Source organism: Nuphar pumila, chromosome 3, assembly GCF_984573655.1.
Source record: "Nuphar pumila chromosome 3, dmNupPumi1.hap1.1, whole genome shotgun sequence".
Lineage (NCBI taxonomy): Eukaryota > Viridiplantae > Streptophyta > Magnoliopsida > Nymphaeales > Nymphaeaceae > Nuphar > Nuphar pumila.
In genome coordinates, this window is record NC_143251.1 from 126,258,691 (window position 1) to 126,276,096 (window position 17,406).

The following is a 17,406-nucleotide window of genomic DNA, read 5'->3' on the forward strand; positions in this document are numbered from 1 at the left end:
GGGTGAACAAAAGAAAGCTCAACGCATTTAATTCATTCACAATTTTGCCCGCAGGCTATTACAGTTCAAGTATACGGGCTGCCCCTTCGGGGTATTGATTCACCTGAACCGGGCAGCTTGCATCAGACTCAACAAAAGCAAAACAGACTCTAAGCGCAACTGTACACTGTAAGTCGCAAGGGAACAATTATACCCCTCATTTTAAATATGTTACAGCATATGGCGTGCATATTACAAAGCATTAGACAATACGTGCATATTACAAAGCATTAGACAATACACAGAACAACATTCCAAGCATAGACCAACATATATGACATCTGCCACAATTATGAAGACACAATGATCCCTTGCTCATGTCTAGCACATAATACAGAATAAATGGGAGTTTCTTTCTATTTGTATGGAACTGCAGATTCAAATTATATTTAGTCTAATGTAATAAGCCTCATTTACATGAGCTTTCTGCCTAACAAAATATTCTAGAATTCTTGCAGAACTTTTTGATTTTTTATATGGGCACACATATAAATATGATGAATTTGTGTAAGAAATTATGAAAATTGTCCAGGCATACACCATATTTTTCCATACTTGAATTTCAATAGAACTATCAGCATTGAAAGAAATCATGCACTTGAAATACAAATTACTATAGTTTATTCAAAACTGTATTTGGCTCGACTTCCGCAAAGAGTGATTTCAAGGACCCTTTGAATAAACAATCCAAATCAACATTTGGAGGTAGCATTTTCACATATATTTTATTCATGCAAAACTTGCTGTGATTTTTGTCCATGTAATAGAGGTTGATGATCGTTCTGCTGAATTTCTTGCTATTGGCATCATTTGTCCTGATTTTATGGCAGTTATGCATTCTCTACTTTTTATTCCTGCTTGAATATAACGAATGTTAAATGGTAAATGGTCACAAGTTCCATTCCGTTGGTATCATCTGTTGGTTACATGTAGAAAGTGCAGTTCTCTATAGCAAAAGATAGAATGTTTGGCAGGAATTCTGGCATGTAGTTTTCTTACTTCACCTTCTGTGTGTAGATCGATAGAAGCAGTCAAAAAAGATGGACTGGCAGCCTACCATCAAAGGAACAAACTGAAGTAAAGTTCTTGAGCAGACAACAAGCTGCATTTAATCAAGAAAGGGCCCGGGAATATTATCTAGATCATCGAGTAATAAATGTTCTGAATCTTTTCTGGTTTTACTATTTTCTCATATGTTTTTTCGCATCTATTAATCTTTCCCATCTGTCTTCTTTATATGTCTAGGGCAAAAAAGTTGTTCGAAAACCAACTTCTTCAACTTCTGCTGTTAAACAATGCAATTCAAACAATGAAAATGTCGAATGGAGCTGGATGGAACGCTGGATAGATACTCACTCGTATAGGAGAGCATCAGAGAGTTCATCAGCATTGAGTATTGACCAAAACTCACTTTCTGAGAAGCAGATTGCAGAAGCAAATGCCTGTTTTGATGCATTATTTAAAGAACAAGAAGTACAAAGCAGACTCAATGTAAGAGAATTACAGCAAAAAAGAAGATTGATGAGATCACAATCTCCAATATCGAATGTACGAAAATTGACTCAGGGAATTATGATCATAGATGATGAATCATATGCAAGCTCAACAGCTTCCCTTCCAAGCTACATGGTCTATACAGAGTCTGCAAAAGCAAAAACCAGATCAAGTAGCACACCAAGACAGAGGATGAGTACAAATTCAATCGACAAGAACTGTTCTTTTCCTTCTCTTAGGAGTGATGCAAGTACCACGGTGCTTAGAAGGTCCCCTAGCTGTCTACAAAAATCACCAGGTTCTAAGGGTCTACTTGGTCCTGTAAAGTCATACAGGACTTTCAGTTCTATAAAAGATCTTAGCTTAGATTCTGATCGTTCATTCCTGAATTGGGACCATCAAAGAATTTTCAGGTGATCTAACAGAAAAAATGAAAAAAAATAACGATCCTCTTCCTGAATGTTAATTGCCAGCTGTTCGCATGCCTCTAACAATGCTCTGAATTTTGTAGTGAAAAAAAAAACAAAAAAAAGAAAACAAAAAGGGATGCTTGACAACAAGTTGATTATGGATTTCTCAGACACTCAATGGTTCTTGGTGACTGGGATGCTGATGAAGAGATACTGTAGCTGGTTGCAGAGAGTATTGGTTTCCTTGTTTTTTATTCAATAACCCATTGTTCTGTTCATCTCATTAACATGTTTGGTTTGTTTCTGTGAAATGTCTGGTGAGCTTGTTTGGCTAGAGTCCAGTTTGTAGTTTGGAATGCAATACATAATGTCTTGTTTTTCTACTGATCAGAATATTCATTAACTGGTAAGAACTCGTTTTGGAAATCAATTGTACTCATTTCCTATTTCAATTATGTTGACATTTGGAAAGAAAAATGGCATCATTATTATAACCATGTCATTTTCACTTAGATTTCCTAGTATTTGAATTTGATGAACAGTAATGCATTAATACTTAATTAGATATGCTATTTAACCTCTTAAGCGTCATTTTGAAAATTTACACTAAAACATTATTTTTGTAGCCTTGTATTAATTCTTGAGAAATCATATCGATGTTTTATATAAATCCCAATAAAAATGTTTTAAATGCCATATTTGAATTTCAAGAATGTGCCTGGGAACTTTTGAACTTTTCTGTATTAGTACCAATATTTGCACCAATCTTGACCTGATTTACTGGGTTTGGTTTTACCCCAACCAGATCTGATATCGGTGTGATACCATGAAGCTCGAGGCTCACTAAAGTAGGTTCGCTTAGCTAATTGGGTCAGACCCATTGAGCCCAAATAGTGGACGAAGACATTCAGATTTGGAAGTTTATTGACCACACCAAGTCTTTCCATGGGATAATACTGGCCTGCTTTTACCATCCGGACCTGAACCAGCTTTGGATCTAATTAATCCAGGTCTAATTATATTACTGTTCCTCAAAGTTGAATCTCTGATGGACCAGAATGGATGAAAATAGGATCGGACTTGAATTGGATGTAAAGGGGTCGGACTTGATTTGAATCAAGGCGTTGCCAAGTCTGACCTAATCGGGCCTATTGTAATTGGATCTGAACTTGGACAGAAATCCGCTAAAACTGAATCTGAATCTGAATCTGAATCTGACTAGCTTAAAATCTGACGTTTAAACATATTCCAAATTGGATTTACCCGAATTACAACTCAGATTATGATGCAAAACTTGATGCCGAGTCTGAATCCTATTATTATTGGATCTGACTATGGCTACCGTCCAATTAAATGAATTTGAATCTGAAGCGTTTACCTTCCCAGCCATCATCTCCAATCAGAGCCTAATCCGGCCCAACATGATATTGGCCCATTGGACATTAATGGGCCCCGATTTAAGGCTGGTAAAAGAACGAGCAGCTCGTTTGGCTCGGTTCGTATAACTGGTGAGCCGAGCCATGATCTGCTCATTTAGCTTAAACGAGTCAAGCCCGAACAAATAAATATATAAATACATAAGCCATGATCTGCTCATTTAGGGGCCGGATTGGCTTAGCTCGGGAGCTCGTATAAGTAAATATATAAATAATATATATATATATATATATATATATATATATATATATATATATATATATATATATATATATATATATATATATATATATATATATATATATATATATATATATATATTGTATCTATATATTCTATGTGTAAATAACATGAAACACAAGCCAGCCTGTCTGATTAAAAGACCGGCTAATCTCAAGATCGGCTTGGCTAAACACAAACACGAGCACAATCCACTGGTAAACAAGCCTAGCCCGAACGTGCTCTGTTCAGTTTGTTTGGCTCATTTATTGGAAAAGTTGCTTCAACTCGACCCATAGACACAAATCTCATTATCGGCATTTTCTTCAAAAAGAAAATTCTTGTGATAAATTAGAAGAATTTTTTTGAAAAAAATGTTGATAAAATATTGGTACATTTAAATATTATAAATATACAGAAAATATAAAAATATAAGAACAAAACTAAATATATAAAAATATGAATATCACGCTCTCAAGTACATTAGTATAATTAAAGATATGTACGAAGGAGTAGTAACCAATGTTCGCACTTATGGAGGGGTGACAAACAATTTTCCTACAACGGTTGGGTTACATCAAGGATCTGCATTAAGCCCTTTCCTTTTTGCTATAGTGTTAGATGAACTTACGAGATCAATTCAAGAAAATGTGCCATGATGTATGTTGGTTGCTGATGATATTATTTTAATTGACGAGTCTAGAGCTGGGGTTAATGCTAAGTTAGAATTATAGAGACAGACTTTGGAAGCAAGAGGTTTTACGTTGAGTAAGAGTAAGACAGAATATATGGAATGTTTGTTTAGTAAGCAATGAAGTAGTGATGAGAGTGTAGTGAAGCTTGGTGAGCAAGAAATAGTGGTGGATGACTGTTTCAAATATTTGGGATCCATCATTCAAAAGAATGGAGAAATTGATGAAGATGTAAATCATAGGATTAAGGTTGGGTGGATGAAATGGAAAAGTGCAACTGGAGTGTTGTGCGATAGTAGAATGTTATTGCGGTTGAAGGAAAAGTTTTATAGGACGACAATTAGACCCGCTTTACTATATGGTACGGAATGTTGGGCTGCCAAGAGACATCATTTTCAAAAAACGAGTGTAACTGAGATGCGTATGCTTCGATGGATGTGTGGAAAGACACTAAAAGATAAGATTCAGAACGAGGAAATACGTAAGAAGGTAGGCGTTGCACCCATTGAAAATAAGATGAGTGAGAATCATTTACGATGGTTTGGGCATATTCGACGAAGGCCTAATGATGCTCCGGTTAGAAGGATGGAGAAATGGAAAAATATATTAGCTAAAAGAGGTCGGGGTAAGCTTAAGAAGACTTGGATGAAGATGATAAGAAATGATATGAAGGCTTTGAACCTCACCGAGGACATGGCATTGGATATAAATGATTGGAAGAGAAGGATTCGTGTGGAGGACCCAAAATGATTTTCTTTTTGGTTCATATCGCCGACCCCAATTGTTTGGGATGAAGTCGTTGTTGTTGTTGTTGTTGTTGTTGTTGTATGAATATCACGTTAGTAACCTGTTTCTATCATGATAAAAACTGATTTTTTTGGGGGAATTGTAACGGATATGAAAATCTCACAAAAAATTGATGATATTTGTGAGTATGCTTATGTCATAGCTACACTGAACATGTGGACACGATATTGCTTTATTAATCCTTTTAGTAAAAATGCATTTTGTAATATTAAAATATCAAACAAAAGTTTCCTTTTTTCTATTAAATGATTTCCAAATATTGTTTTGAACTTGTGTCTAAAAGGAGGCGTACTCGTGTCCGCCTGTGTCTGTGACATAGACGCGGACTCTACCTGGTTTCACTGGATCCAGTCCAAGTACGAACCGGTTGCAGCTTAGTGGCAAACTAGGTCATTCTCTCAGACTTGGAGAGAGAGACAGAGAGAGAGAGGGTGGGTTGAAAATGGCGGCCGTGAGAAACGCTCTCCTGAAGCACTTGAGGGTGAGAGAGAACGCTGCTTCTTCTTCTTCCTCTTCTTGGTCGTCTTCATCTCCTCTGCTGGTGTGTTTGGTTCGGTTTTACTCGGAGGAGGTGAGGGGTTCCTTCCTCGACAAGCCCGAAGTCACCGACCGCATCATCTCCGTCGTCAAGAACTTCCAGAAGGTCGACCCTTCCAAGGTACCACCCACCCACCAACCTCTCTCTCTCTCTCTGCTCCTGATGGTACAAATTGGGTGGTTTCTGATTTTGCAAATGTTTTGTGTTTTTTAAACTTTTTGTGGTTATGTAATGGGTTCTCTGATGAATGTAGATGATATATACGTTTTCTATTAATTGATTCAGTTGCGGGAATTGGGGTACAGTTATTCGAGCTAATTATTTTCTAGTTCTTGCTAGTTAGTCCAGGGTTGATGGGATCTATGGCCATTCGTAAACGGGGAAATGTGGAGAGATTCTTATGCAAACTCGTGGGTGACTGCCACTGGAAGTCAAGTGTTGGTGTCTATTGATACGATGGATTTTGGGTTTCAACAGCGCGAATGGTTGAGGGATATTCCTGAAGGCTTTTAGGGCCTGCTGTTTGATTATATGGTTAGGTTTGCTGGTGGATTTTTAAGGGTCAGAGAACTAAATGAACATGAATAACGGCCATCGAATGGAACGGTGAGATCGTGAGACTGGGATCAAGAATGTTAGACCGGTTAGTACCCCATTCTGCTACACTTAGTATTTCTGATCCTTTATAGTTATTTCTGAAGTTAATCAAACCTAACATTCATTTGAACGGGAAAAGATAAAAGAAGATAACAAAAATCAGATTGGATCCTAATTAGGTTGGAGTTGTAGAGCGATACAAGTATGCCAATCTCTTGCAGAGCTTGCAAGAGCACCTAATTAGATAACCAAATGATACAAGTTTCGCCGTTCATTCTTCATAACAAGAGAAACTCAATGAAACTGAATATAATGGATCTCTTGGAATGACATCTCTGAAGTAGATAATGATGAGAGGCTTTGTGTAGGCTAAGCATTTCATTATGGCATTGGCTTAGCAACTTCAAGCTAAAGTATGATTAGATAAGGATACGTTGAGAAGTATGTAACAGCTGATTTCCCTTATTAATGAACTGAATAAATATTAAATCAAAAGGAAGGGCCTAACCCTATGCTTGAAGAGCACCAAAGATAACATTCAAGATATAATGCCACAGTTTTTTTATTGTATGAAATCTAAATGTTTAAATTGCTAGATCATGTACACAATAAAAATGCCTATAGATGAATATAGTAGTGCCTGTTTCCACAACTCAAAAGCCCTCATGTCAAATAAATACATGAAAAAACATTTGATGAACTTGACAAATTCTTCATTAGGAAAGGACATCTCTTAAGTTGAAAAAGAAACTATCAATATCGATTATTTATCAAGATCATCCAATAAATTATTGGAAACAAGCCATTGCAAATGTGAATGACTATCACTAACAAAGCTTCAAAACCAACAATATGCAAAAGATAAAAGCAGTTGTAACAAGCCTCTAATTCCAACTCATTTCATAAGCTATCAAAAGATACACAACATGACTGTTGCATCTAAACGATAAGAAGGCTCTTCTATAGACTGTTGAGGATCTCCGACACCCTACCTTGTGCAATGGTCTGATTAGACAGGTCTCATTGGCTGGCTGAGCTCATGTGCTAGATAGAAAAAAATCATAGAGAGAGAGTTGGGAGGAGAGGTCATGGATGGTGCTTATAATAAAGAAGAGAAGGTGGAGGGTTTCCCACTATTCTATATTATTCCAGAGAGAAAGAGATAGGGAGAGGGGGTTTGGAATCCAAAGAGATGCAACCCAAGGGATTAATGAATGAAGGGAGAAGAAATTGTGAGAGTGCAATATGGAGCAAGAGAAAGAGAGGGGGGGGGGGGAGAGAGATCTTTGAGAAGATGAAGGGACATTGCGTGAGGGGAAAGAAAGACACATACATTGAGAAGTTGGGGGCATTATTTAATGAGCTAGAGTGTGTATGCCGTTTTTCATGAGCGAGAGATTGGAACATACTTTTCGCGTGAGGAAATGAGATAAAGGAGGGTATTGAAAAAGAAGTAGCAATTATGTATGAAATTTTCATTGGTTGAACTGAAGGCCCATTAAATATTAGAGAGATAAATATTAGAAAATGAGAGAGAGATAACATCTAGAAACCATTTTTGAGGTGACTAAATATGGGAGAGAGAGAAAGAGGGCATTGAAAAAGATGAATGGATTATGTTTAAAGTTACAATTGGTTGACATGAAGGCTCATTAATATGAGAGAGAAATAAATATTAGAAAGGTGAAAGATGGGGTTTTTTATAAGGCGATAGAGATGGGTAAAAAGGAGAAAAAGAGAAGAACAAACTCTAGAATTATTAATGGAGAAAGAACGAGGCATTAAACGAAGGAGGATAGAACAATGTGAAATAAATAAAAACAATAATAACATTTTTTCTTATTGGTTTCAAAGAGGGCTTCAATCACTTCGATTTTAGTATTCAACCCCAAAAGATTCAGACTTATATATATATAGGGTAACTAAAATATGTAAACCAGTCAAATATGTAAACTGGTATGCACCGAGATTTTCATAGTTTTTTTTTTCTAAAATTTTACCGTACGGATGTAGTCTAGATGCATGGTTTTATAGGAACAGACTCTTGGATCATCTAATTACGATGTAATAGAAGGATCTTCTAAGGCTTGAAAAACAACAGCTAAAATTTTCAGTAAATATGAAAGCATAAAAAATCACATTTCTTAATCCGATTATGATGATCAAATAGTTGATTCCAAGCAAATGGACCACGTCGAATGCATCTGCAAGGTTAGATTTGCAAAAAAACCTACGAAAATCTTGGTTTATACCAGTTTACATATTTTTCTAGTTTACATATTCCAGTTTTCCTATATATATATGTTTCCATCGATAAAAGATGATCCAAGGGTTTTGTGTCCTAAATCAAGCATGCTAAATACATCTACATGGTTACATTGAGTCAAAACAATTTGCATTGTGAGATTCCAACTAAATTGTACCTACAATCGTTTGTATTAAATATAACTTATATATATATATATATAATATAAATCCAAATCTTTTGGTTCAAAATTTTTGTAAATATGTAAGTATAAAAATCATATTTCTTGATCTGATTACGATGATCCAAAAGTCAATACCTATCAAGTGTACCATGCAGAATACATCTGCAGGGTTAAATTTGTAAAAAAACCTATGAAAATCCTGGTTCATACCAGTTTGCATATTTTGTTAGTTTACATATTTTAGTTTCCCTTGATCTAGGATAACTAAAATATGTCAAGATTTTTATAGTTTTTTTTCTAAAATTTTACCATACAGATGCAATTTAGATGCACAATTTTATAGAAATAGACTCTTGGATCATCCGATTATGATGTATAAGAATGATGTTTTAAGGCTTGAAAATCAATGACTCAAATTTTTTATAAATATGCAAGCATAAATAATCATATTTTTTGATCCCATTATGATGATCCAATAGTCGATTTCAAGCAAGTGGACAATGCGAAATGCATCTGCAGGGTTAGATTTACAAAAAAAAAAAAACTATGAAAATCTTGGTTTATACCAGTTTACATATTTTGTTAGTTTAAATATTCTAGTTTGCCTTTATCTATGGAAATTGGCATGCACCGAGACTTTTATAGGTCTTTTTTTATTTTTTCCTAAAATTTCATGACACAAATGTGAGAGCCAATAAGAAAAAAATACTATTGTTTTTATTTATTTTTGTTCTATCCCCCTTCATTTAATGCTTCATTCTTTCTCCATTAATTATTTTATAATTTGTTCTTTTCCCCCCCTTTTTACGTATTTCTATGACCCTATGAAACCCTCACCTTTCATCTTTCTAATGTTTATTTATCTCTTATATTTAATGAGCCTTCATGTCAATCAATTATAACTTCATGCATAATATCTTCATCTTTTTCAATGCCCTCTTCCTCTCTCTCATATTTACTCACCTTAAAAATTATAACTTCTTGATGCTCTCTCTCGGATTTTCTAATATTCATTTCTCTCTGTTATTTAATGAGCATTTAGCTCAACCAATGAAAATTTCACACGTATCTGCTTCATCTTTTTCAATACCCCCTCTCTGTCTCTCATTTACACACATAACTGCTTCATCTTTCCAAACATATGTATATCCTAAACCTAGGGTTATCGGAAGTGCCCCATGACTTGGGAAAGCGTGCTTCCCCGAAGCACGTTTCAGAAGCATGAAATGTGGTGCTTTCAAAACGTGCTGAAAAGCGCCAAAAAATTGGGAAGCACGCTTCCCCATTAATGGGAAGCTCACTTCTCCTTTTTTCTTTTTTTTTTCTTTTTCCCTTCTGTTTTTTCTTTTTTTCATTTTTTCGCTTCCCCGCGCTTCTTAGGTCGCTTCTGGTTCGCTTATCTTCTTGCTTCCAAGACGATTCCTAATTCGCTTCTAAGTCGTCTCACCCTTCTTGCTTCCTAAAATTTTGGAAGTGCCTCACTTCTCACTTTCGCTTCCCGAATTGCTTCCCGCTTTCGCTTTCCCGACTGACAACTCTGCCTAAACCTCCTTGAATCCATAAAATACTTTCTTTTGAACAAAAAAATGCATAAAATATTTAATAATCTTGTAATTAAGGGCATGTTTGACCTGTGATTTCAAATCACATATTCCACCTTGTGATTTGAAATTACAAGAGATTCACTCCAAATGTGATTTCAAATCACATTCAGATTCTCATTTTCATATTATGATGTTTGGTTAGTTGTGCAAATGAGATCCATTCTCTCATTTGCATGATATTCTGAATCTCATGAGAGGTTACCAAACATGCCCTAAATTGGTACGAGGCCCAAAACATTACATAATTTTAAGATTGAATGATAGACTTATTTTTTCTCAAATTTGGTTACAACAGCAATCAAAGTCTTGTGAAAGAGTTGTTCTGATGTCTTTTCTGTGTGCATATGTGGGCCCGACTGATTGGGTGATGTTAGAAGTGTTTGTTCATTAATGGTGTTGTGAAGCAATAGCCTAAGCGAAAAAGCTAAAAATGAGGATTTTGGGTATAAAAGATTTGTGTGTTGATTGGCGAATGTTTGTTTTGTTATAAATCTAGATGTTCAAGATTTAAATCTCAATACCAATGCATGAATTTTAGGTAATGTAGATACAAATACTATAGCAACAACTGTCGATATGGTCATATACTAGCGGTTATGTTCAACAGGGCAACACTTGTTCACTAAATTTAACAATTATGTCCATCCAGTGAACTGATAGCATCTAAACACCAAAAATTAATGAGTTATCACATTCATTTGAAAGTTTCTGGCTTACCAACCATGCAGCATCCAGATCAACTTAATGCTATAAGGCATGAAGCAATAAATATAGTTGCAAAGAATCAGTATTTGAGATTGAAATGACAAATGCATGGAATATTTTGGTGACTTTCATAGTTCCCCACAATGATGAAGGGTCACAATCAATGAACTTGAGAGAAAAGAAAACCAAGTGGTCTGTTTGTGAAATTATCCTAAAGGGAGATTGCAGATATTTGAATCAGATTGACATATGCACTGATTTTGGTTTGATGCCTAAGCTTTAGATTTTCAAATGATTCAATCCAATAAAAAAACACATTGTACTTGAGTAATAATTCACCTGAGCAGCAGAATTCCATTGAAGTCTGGATCTTAACATGTGATCTCGATATTGAATTCTCTTGTGGGCATTTGTCTTGTCTGTGCGCATTCATAATATCATTCAGGATAAGGTTTTCTTCACTCACCACAGAGTTGAATGCTGAAAGTATCCGTCATTTTAGTACAGTTTGTTTTTTAATTTGCAAAAACTGTATCTTTTGTTTAGGAAACAATCCCTGATGAAAATAAATCATGAAGATGCACAATCAATTGATTAATTTCAGTCATGGTCACATGCACATGGTCTCCTGCAAGCGGTTATGTCAATCATAATTAAAGGTTCATAGATTGATGCCTTTTTCTTCCTGGAAGTATCTATGCTGAACCTTTACCAGAACAGAACCTGCAAGGGTTAACTGTTGTTGAATAAGAACATCAGACCAAACATTTTGCCTACACCTCGTATTTGGATAGGTCTTTAATATAAAAGAAAATGATTAACAAACAAATGCAAATTAGTACAGATTCATAAAAGAAGGTAATGCCCCCTTATACAATGTGAAACAGACAGAGTCATGCTAGCATGTCTCTGTGAGTGCTCAAACCACTCTGGAGTCCTCGTCTTCTACTGATTCATACTTTTGCTTAAACTGCACATGCATCATTCATCTGTGGCTAATTCAGCTGCAATGATGGACTTCTAAATATATGTCTGGAAATTGACAAATTGTTCAGGATAGGATAAAGTAGGTTTTTTAAAATATTTCTTCTTGTTGCTATTATATAATCATGTCATTGGCTAATTTTATTGGACATGGAATTAAGTTCCTCTCTCATATAGAATTGTAATTTTCTCAAAACTTCCATTTTATGGGACTGAATTTTAGGCCTTTAAGTTTCTCAAAGATTTCTCCACCAGTTGTGGTATTGATTTTTCTGCGCATTTTCGTGTTCCCTCTATGACTCATTGGTTTTCCTTTGCCATATGTGCATGCTCAATCTTCACCTTGTTCATCCATGCGGGCAGCTTTATTTTTCTGAGTACTCATTTGAGTCCAGAGCCGAAATCCATCATTTGCCTATACTTTTATTGCTCAAGCCTATATTCTGACTCAAATTTCTGATATTATGTTATTGTTTAAATTTGTTTTATGTATTTTTTTTTCATATGTGAAATCCTACCTTTCAAGTATGTGGTTCACTCTATATTCTGCCATGCTAGAGCAAAAGTTCTAACTGGTGCATGCACTCATTTGAACCCATTTCCTTTAAAGTGGAAGCATTAATTTAGTCTTTGTAGCTTTTCATGCCTTGTCGAAAGATCAAAACAATTTGGTAAAGCAGTCATGGGCTTATCTGCTGCATCTGTTGATGCATATTATGTTGGCTCTGTTGCAATAATCTATTTTCCTTTCTTTTCCCTTTATCAAGAACTGGAAGCAATTTCAATGTGCAAAGTAAGAAAGAGAAGGGTTTACAAAACAATTAAATGCTACTGCAGACTCGGCTTGAGTATCTATTTGTTCCATATTTGAGATACTTACCATAATTTCTGCTTAAAACATACCCTGGAGTATGCGAGGTACCTTGGGAAGGTGCAAGTGCTCTTCTAGTTCTATGTTGCACAAATCTGAGCACCCTTTTTACTCACATAGAATGTGCACAATCAGAGCACTTCTCTTGAGAGGCTAAGAAGGTACTTGCAGTCCTCATCTAGGTCTGTCTAGGCATGATAGGTGTTGTAACTGCAGGTATAATTGTCATCTCATTAGTGTGTTTACTCTTACATGCATGAATAATGATTTTATTGTCGTCACCTTGTTGGAGTGGATATTTGCAAACAGTTCTACAATGTGACCTTTAGATCTGCATTTCAATACTTTCAAAAGTGAAACTGAACGTTCTTTCTGAGCAGGTAACTCCAACATCCCATTTCCAGAATGACCTTGGCCTTGACAGCTTGGATACTGTGGAAGTTGTCATGGCACTAGAAGAAGAATTCGGTTTTGAAATTCCAGACAATGAAGCTGATAAGATTGATTCTATCAATCTTGCAGTGGACTTCATAGCTTCTCATCCTCAAGCAAAATGAGTTGCTGGAGAATGCCAGCTCTACTCTTGCTTTTCTTAAACTCTATTTGTTTGCTGCTCCTTTTAATTCTGGTTGAGCAAAATTCTTGCTAGGTAAACACCTAAACAAGTTTGTAAAGCCTCTTGTATGTCTTTGCATGCTGGTGAAAATAAATGCCCATGAACTCACTAGTCCAAGAATGTTTTGACATTGACTAGAGAAGCCTATGTTTTTTTCTTCTTTCACACACTTTTCTTTCTAACAGCAATTGCACTTGCAGATTCATGAGATAACTTAGTTATATGGGAAGACTGATTCTTGTTTTTTTTTTTCATTTTTTGATAGGAAAGATGGGATAACCCCCGTGGGATTTGAACCTTAGACCCTTTGGTTATGATAGTGCGACCTTAGGATCCAGCTATCTCATTCGACCCATGATTCCTGTATTTAACGATAGGAGGAATTCAGTAGCTTCAAGCCTTCAACAGTGCTGACAAATACCTTGATATGTTAAGAAGTGTGGAAGATATATTCTGCAACTTTTTTGAAGGCTTAATTTATCATGATATTTTGAAATATCACAATGCTATCAATTAAATTAATATATTGCAATTTGTCCATGAAATTCATGTTTTTTATCAGTCAAAATCTCGTAAGAGTATCTTTTATTTTGTTTCACAACTTTTTTAAAGGCTTAATTTATCATAGTATTTTGAAATACACAATGTTATAAATTAAATTAATATATTGAAATTTGACCATGAAATTTATGTCTTTTTTATCAGTAAAAAACTCAGAAGAGTATCTTTTATTTTGTTTCACATCTTCAATTTCTATTTTTTCTATGTTTTAATATTTTAAACGTCTATCTTCGCTGAGATTTTCTCAGTAGGAACTTAAAAAATTTAAATTTTGAGAATTTCACAAGGAGCTCCCAACTTCATGATTGTCGTTTTAAACTGTTGTCACTGCCGTTGCAATCTAGACTTAACTCAAATCTGAACTATAACCACATGTGCACCAATTGAGGACAAAGTTGGTTCAAGTTTCAGTCATGTTTGAATAGTATAAGACCTATAATTAGACTTGGGTTATTTGTATGTAGCCTCAAACCTGCCAAAGTTCATCAAGCAAGTTCCCCAACTTGCATCCAAACTTTCAATGCAGTTACCTGGTTTAGAGTCCTGGACCAGAAACCATGTGGAGACGGCACTTCATTTATGTTGCACGGTTTGGGGTCTCAAAATCATCCTTGCCTCATTCTTATTGCCAAAATCACCCTTCCCTTTCTCACCCTTAGGTAAGATTCACCCTTCCATTAACATGAAGTTGAATTAACCATGGTCAAATGTTGACCATGGTTAAGTGATCAATGAAATGACCAACATACCCCCAAGCCCTAGAATGCAAATCTCCGGCTATTGACAGGCTCATCTTCTCCTTCAATGCCCTGGGCAGTGGCACCCTCTTCGGCTGCACCATCCATCCATCTCTCTCTCTCTCTCAAAATGAAGGCGGCATCTCCCTGGCAGTCGTAGGTGCAATCTCACTCTTGAGTACGTTGTTTTCTCTGACTTTCCAGTCACTAGGTGTGAGATTACTCCCCTTTTAAGGGTTTTATTCGTCTTGTGGTTTTTGTTTTGAAAGGCAAGCTGGGGTTAGGCAGAGCCCCACCAGTTATTATTCAACGTACCACTGGGTTTTGAATCTGCAACACCCCACCATAAGGAGACGTCCACTGACAGCTCCTACCAACCACTGGGTTTTGAACCTTCATCTTGTGGTTTCTTGTTCAGGCTTTCTTCTCAATTTCTATGGTGATCTCTTTGAAGGAACACCTTTCTCTTCTTAAATTGGATGGATTTTTTCTTAGCCTTCCCTTTTGTCGTGATTTTAGAACAATGCCCACAAATTCAAGAGACCATGAATGTCTTGAGCAGACGATGGACAAGTAGGTGATGTTTTTTTTTTGGTTTTTCGGAAGAAGACAGAATATTATGATCCTTTGGGGTTATTTCTCCATTTTCTTTGGGATGATAAACAGAGTGGGCTACAATAAATGCCGGAAATGTTTGTGGTAGAACAAGTTTTTGGCATGGTTTGGGCTTGAACTGGCGAGTAGTTATTGAAGATGCTGTGATGGATAGTGCTATCGATGTTTTTCATGTTGGATACTAGTAAAACAATTTAGTTTGTGCTAGAATTTGTCCAAGAATTTAAATATCAAAACTTCAAGTCTTCAACCTTGCATCCAAAGAGCCTTGGAGATCAAGCTGGAATTAGATCCTGAAAACCCATTTTCTGTATAGGATGTCCTGTATATCTAAATGCCCCCTTTTCATGGATATGATGCATATGTTACATCCATGTGAGTTGATTCCTGCCATGTGAATATTACATTTATTCACCTTGTGCTGCTAGAATTCAAGCAAACGATGTAATGCATTTTAAGGGCAAAGGCATCATTTTTCTAGGGATAAACGGTTTCTGTCAATTTTTCTTACGGCAGTTAACCCCAAGGGTGTATTTGGAATAGCCAAGTAAAAGGCAGGGGGTGATTCTGAGAATGTCAATAAGGTGTGGATGATTATGAGAATGGCCCATTAGGCAGAGATGGTTTTGGAAAAAGCCCTACATTTTGTGATCAGAAGATGCATTAGCTTATGATTCGCCTTTATTTTGGAAATCTCGAGTGTTTTGAGTGTATGATTTTAAGACAAAGAGTCAAATGTGGAACAATTAATTTGTGGGTATGTGGTGAGGTTTCAGGTATGCCCCCATGTGTGGCTACTCCGAGCAGCAGATTATATGGCAGGCAGAGCCAGCATGGGTAGGTCTATGATTTTTGGGGGTGGTTTCTTTGTATAAATATATATATATATATATATATATATATATATATATATATATATATATATAAAGTTATTCTCGGGTTTCATTATGCTGCACATTGAACAAAAAGAGAATGGGCTCACGAGGTCCATATAGTCCATTCATGTGGGTGAGAGAAAAAAAAGGGGCTTGCATTAGGGATTTACGAAAAATTTAATGACGAAAAAATTTTGTTGTAAACACCGTCGCAAATGTGAGATGGAGTAGCGATAAAAAATTTCTACTGCTGAATCATCGTAAAGTTGCAACGGAGTTTGAGATAGAATTGTTATCGCTAATTCACGATGAATTCTCGACAAATTTTTTTTCATCGCTAATTTCGCAAATAATTTAAATGTTAGCCACAAATGGTTTTCTCTAGTTAATCCGTCGTAAATTCACAATGAAAAAAATTCATCATAATTTTTTGTCGCTAATTAGAGTTTTCCTTGTAGTATCACCCAACCCCAATCAAATCGGGTCTCCCTGCCACCCCTTCCCTGACCTCCACCACCACCATCCCCAGCCTCCACCATCAAAGGAACAGCCTCCTCACTGCCCTCTCCTCCTCCCTCCCGTTTCTGGTTCCACCCAAGCTTAGCCGGAACGGGTCTCCCTGCCTCTGCTGCCCTGTCGGATGGCCTCCCACCATAGTGGTGGTGGTCCTCCAGTGTGGGTGAGAGAGAAAACAAAAGAGAGAAAAAATAGGTGGGTTAAAGATTGCACAGGAATCAGACGGTTTTTGTTGGTTCAACCTGTATGGAACTTGCATGTTTTTTTTGTATCTGTTAGTTATGGTGTTTCTATTCACTTTCATAATTTGCTCCCCAATCATGTTTTAATGCCCAAGGTTCAGCTAAAGGTAGTAGAGAAATACCATTATTTGTTTAATGGTGGGAAATTTTGTCATTGAAAATTACCCTTAAATCAATCCATGAAATAAAACTTACCAAAACATTTTCACAGAAAATTGCTAAAAAGAACATAATATCGCATTAAAACACGGCCTCCTCATTTTTCAACTTCGAAAGCCAAGACTTGGACTGAGGTCCCCACCAACCCGTTTTTCTACTTTTCATAGAATATTGTGTTTTTATTAAAGTTATTTTCAAAAATATCGTGATATCTTGCCCCATCAAACCCAAACGATAGCAGCTTTCCTCCAAACGATAA

At 36.1% G+C, this 17,406-nt stretch overlaps 1 protein-coding gene and 1 long non-coding RNA gene across 2 annotated transcripts; both read left to right on the forward strand.

The window, feature by feature from the left end:
* The first annotated feature begins 1,056 nt into the window (after positions 1-1,056).
* LOC149843670 (uncharacterized) lies at positions 1,057-2,200 on the forward strand. The gene is made up of 2 exons (XR_016431149.1): positions 1,057-1,188; positions 1,285-2,200. It is a non-coding gene; the product is annotated as an uncharacterized LOC149843670 (long non-coding RNA).
* Positions 2,201-5,498: 3,298 nt separating this feature from the next.
* On the forward strand, positions 5,499-13,559 carry LOC149843671 (acyl carrier protein 2, mitochondrial-like). The gene is made up of 2 exons (XM_089999989.1): positions 5,499-5,756; positions 13,207-13,559. Exons 1-2 carry the CDS (start codon positions 5,541-5,543, stop codon positions 13,381-13,383), a joined length of 393 nt encoding a protein of 130 aa, XP_089856115.1. The 5' UTR covers positions 5,499-5,540; the 3' UTR covers positions 13,384-13,559.
* The last annotated feature ends 3,847 nt before the right edge of the window (positions 13,560-17,406 follow it).

What these genes read in the sequence shown, in the direction of transcription:
- LOC149843671 (XM_089999989.1), top strand. Translation starts at nt 5,541, where the DNA reads ATGGCGGCCGTGAGAAACGCTCTCCTGAAGCACTTGAGGGTGAGAGAG. An exon ending in AGAAGGTCGACCCTTCCAAG is followed by an intron (nt 5,757 to 13,206) that starts GTACCACCCACC and finishes CTTTCTGAGCAG; the next exon opens with GTAACTCCAACATCCCATTT.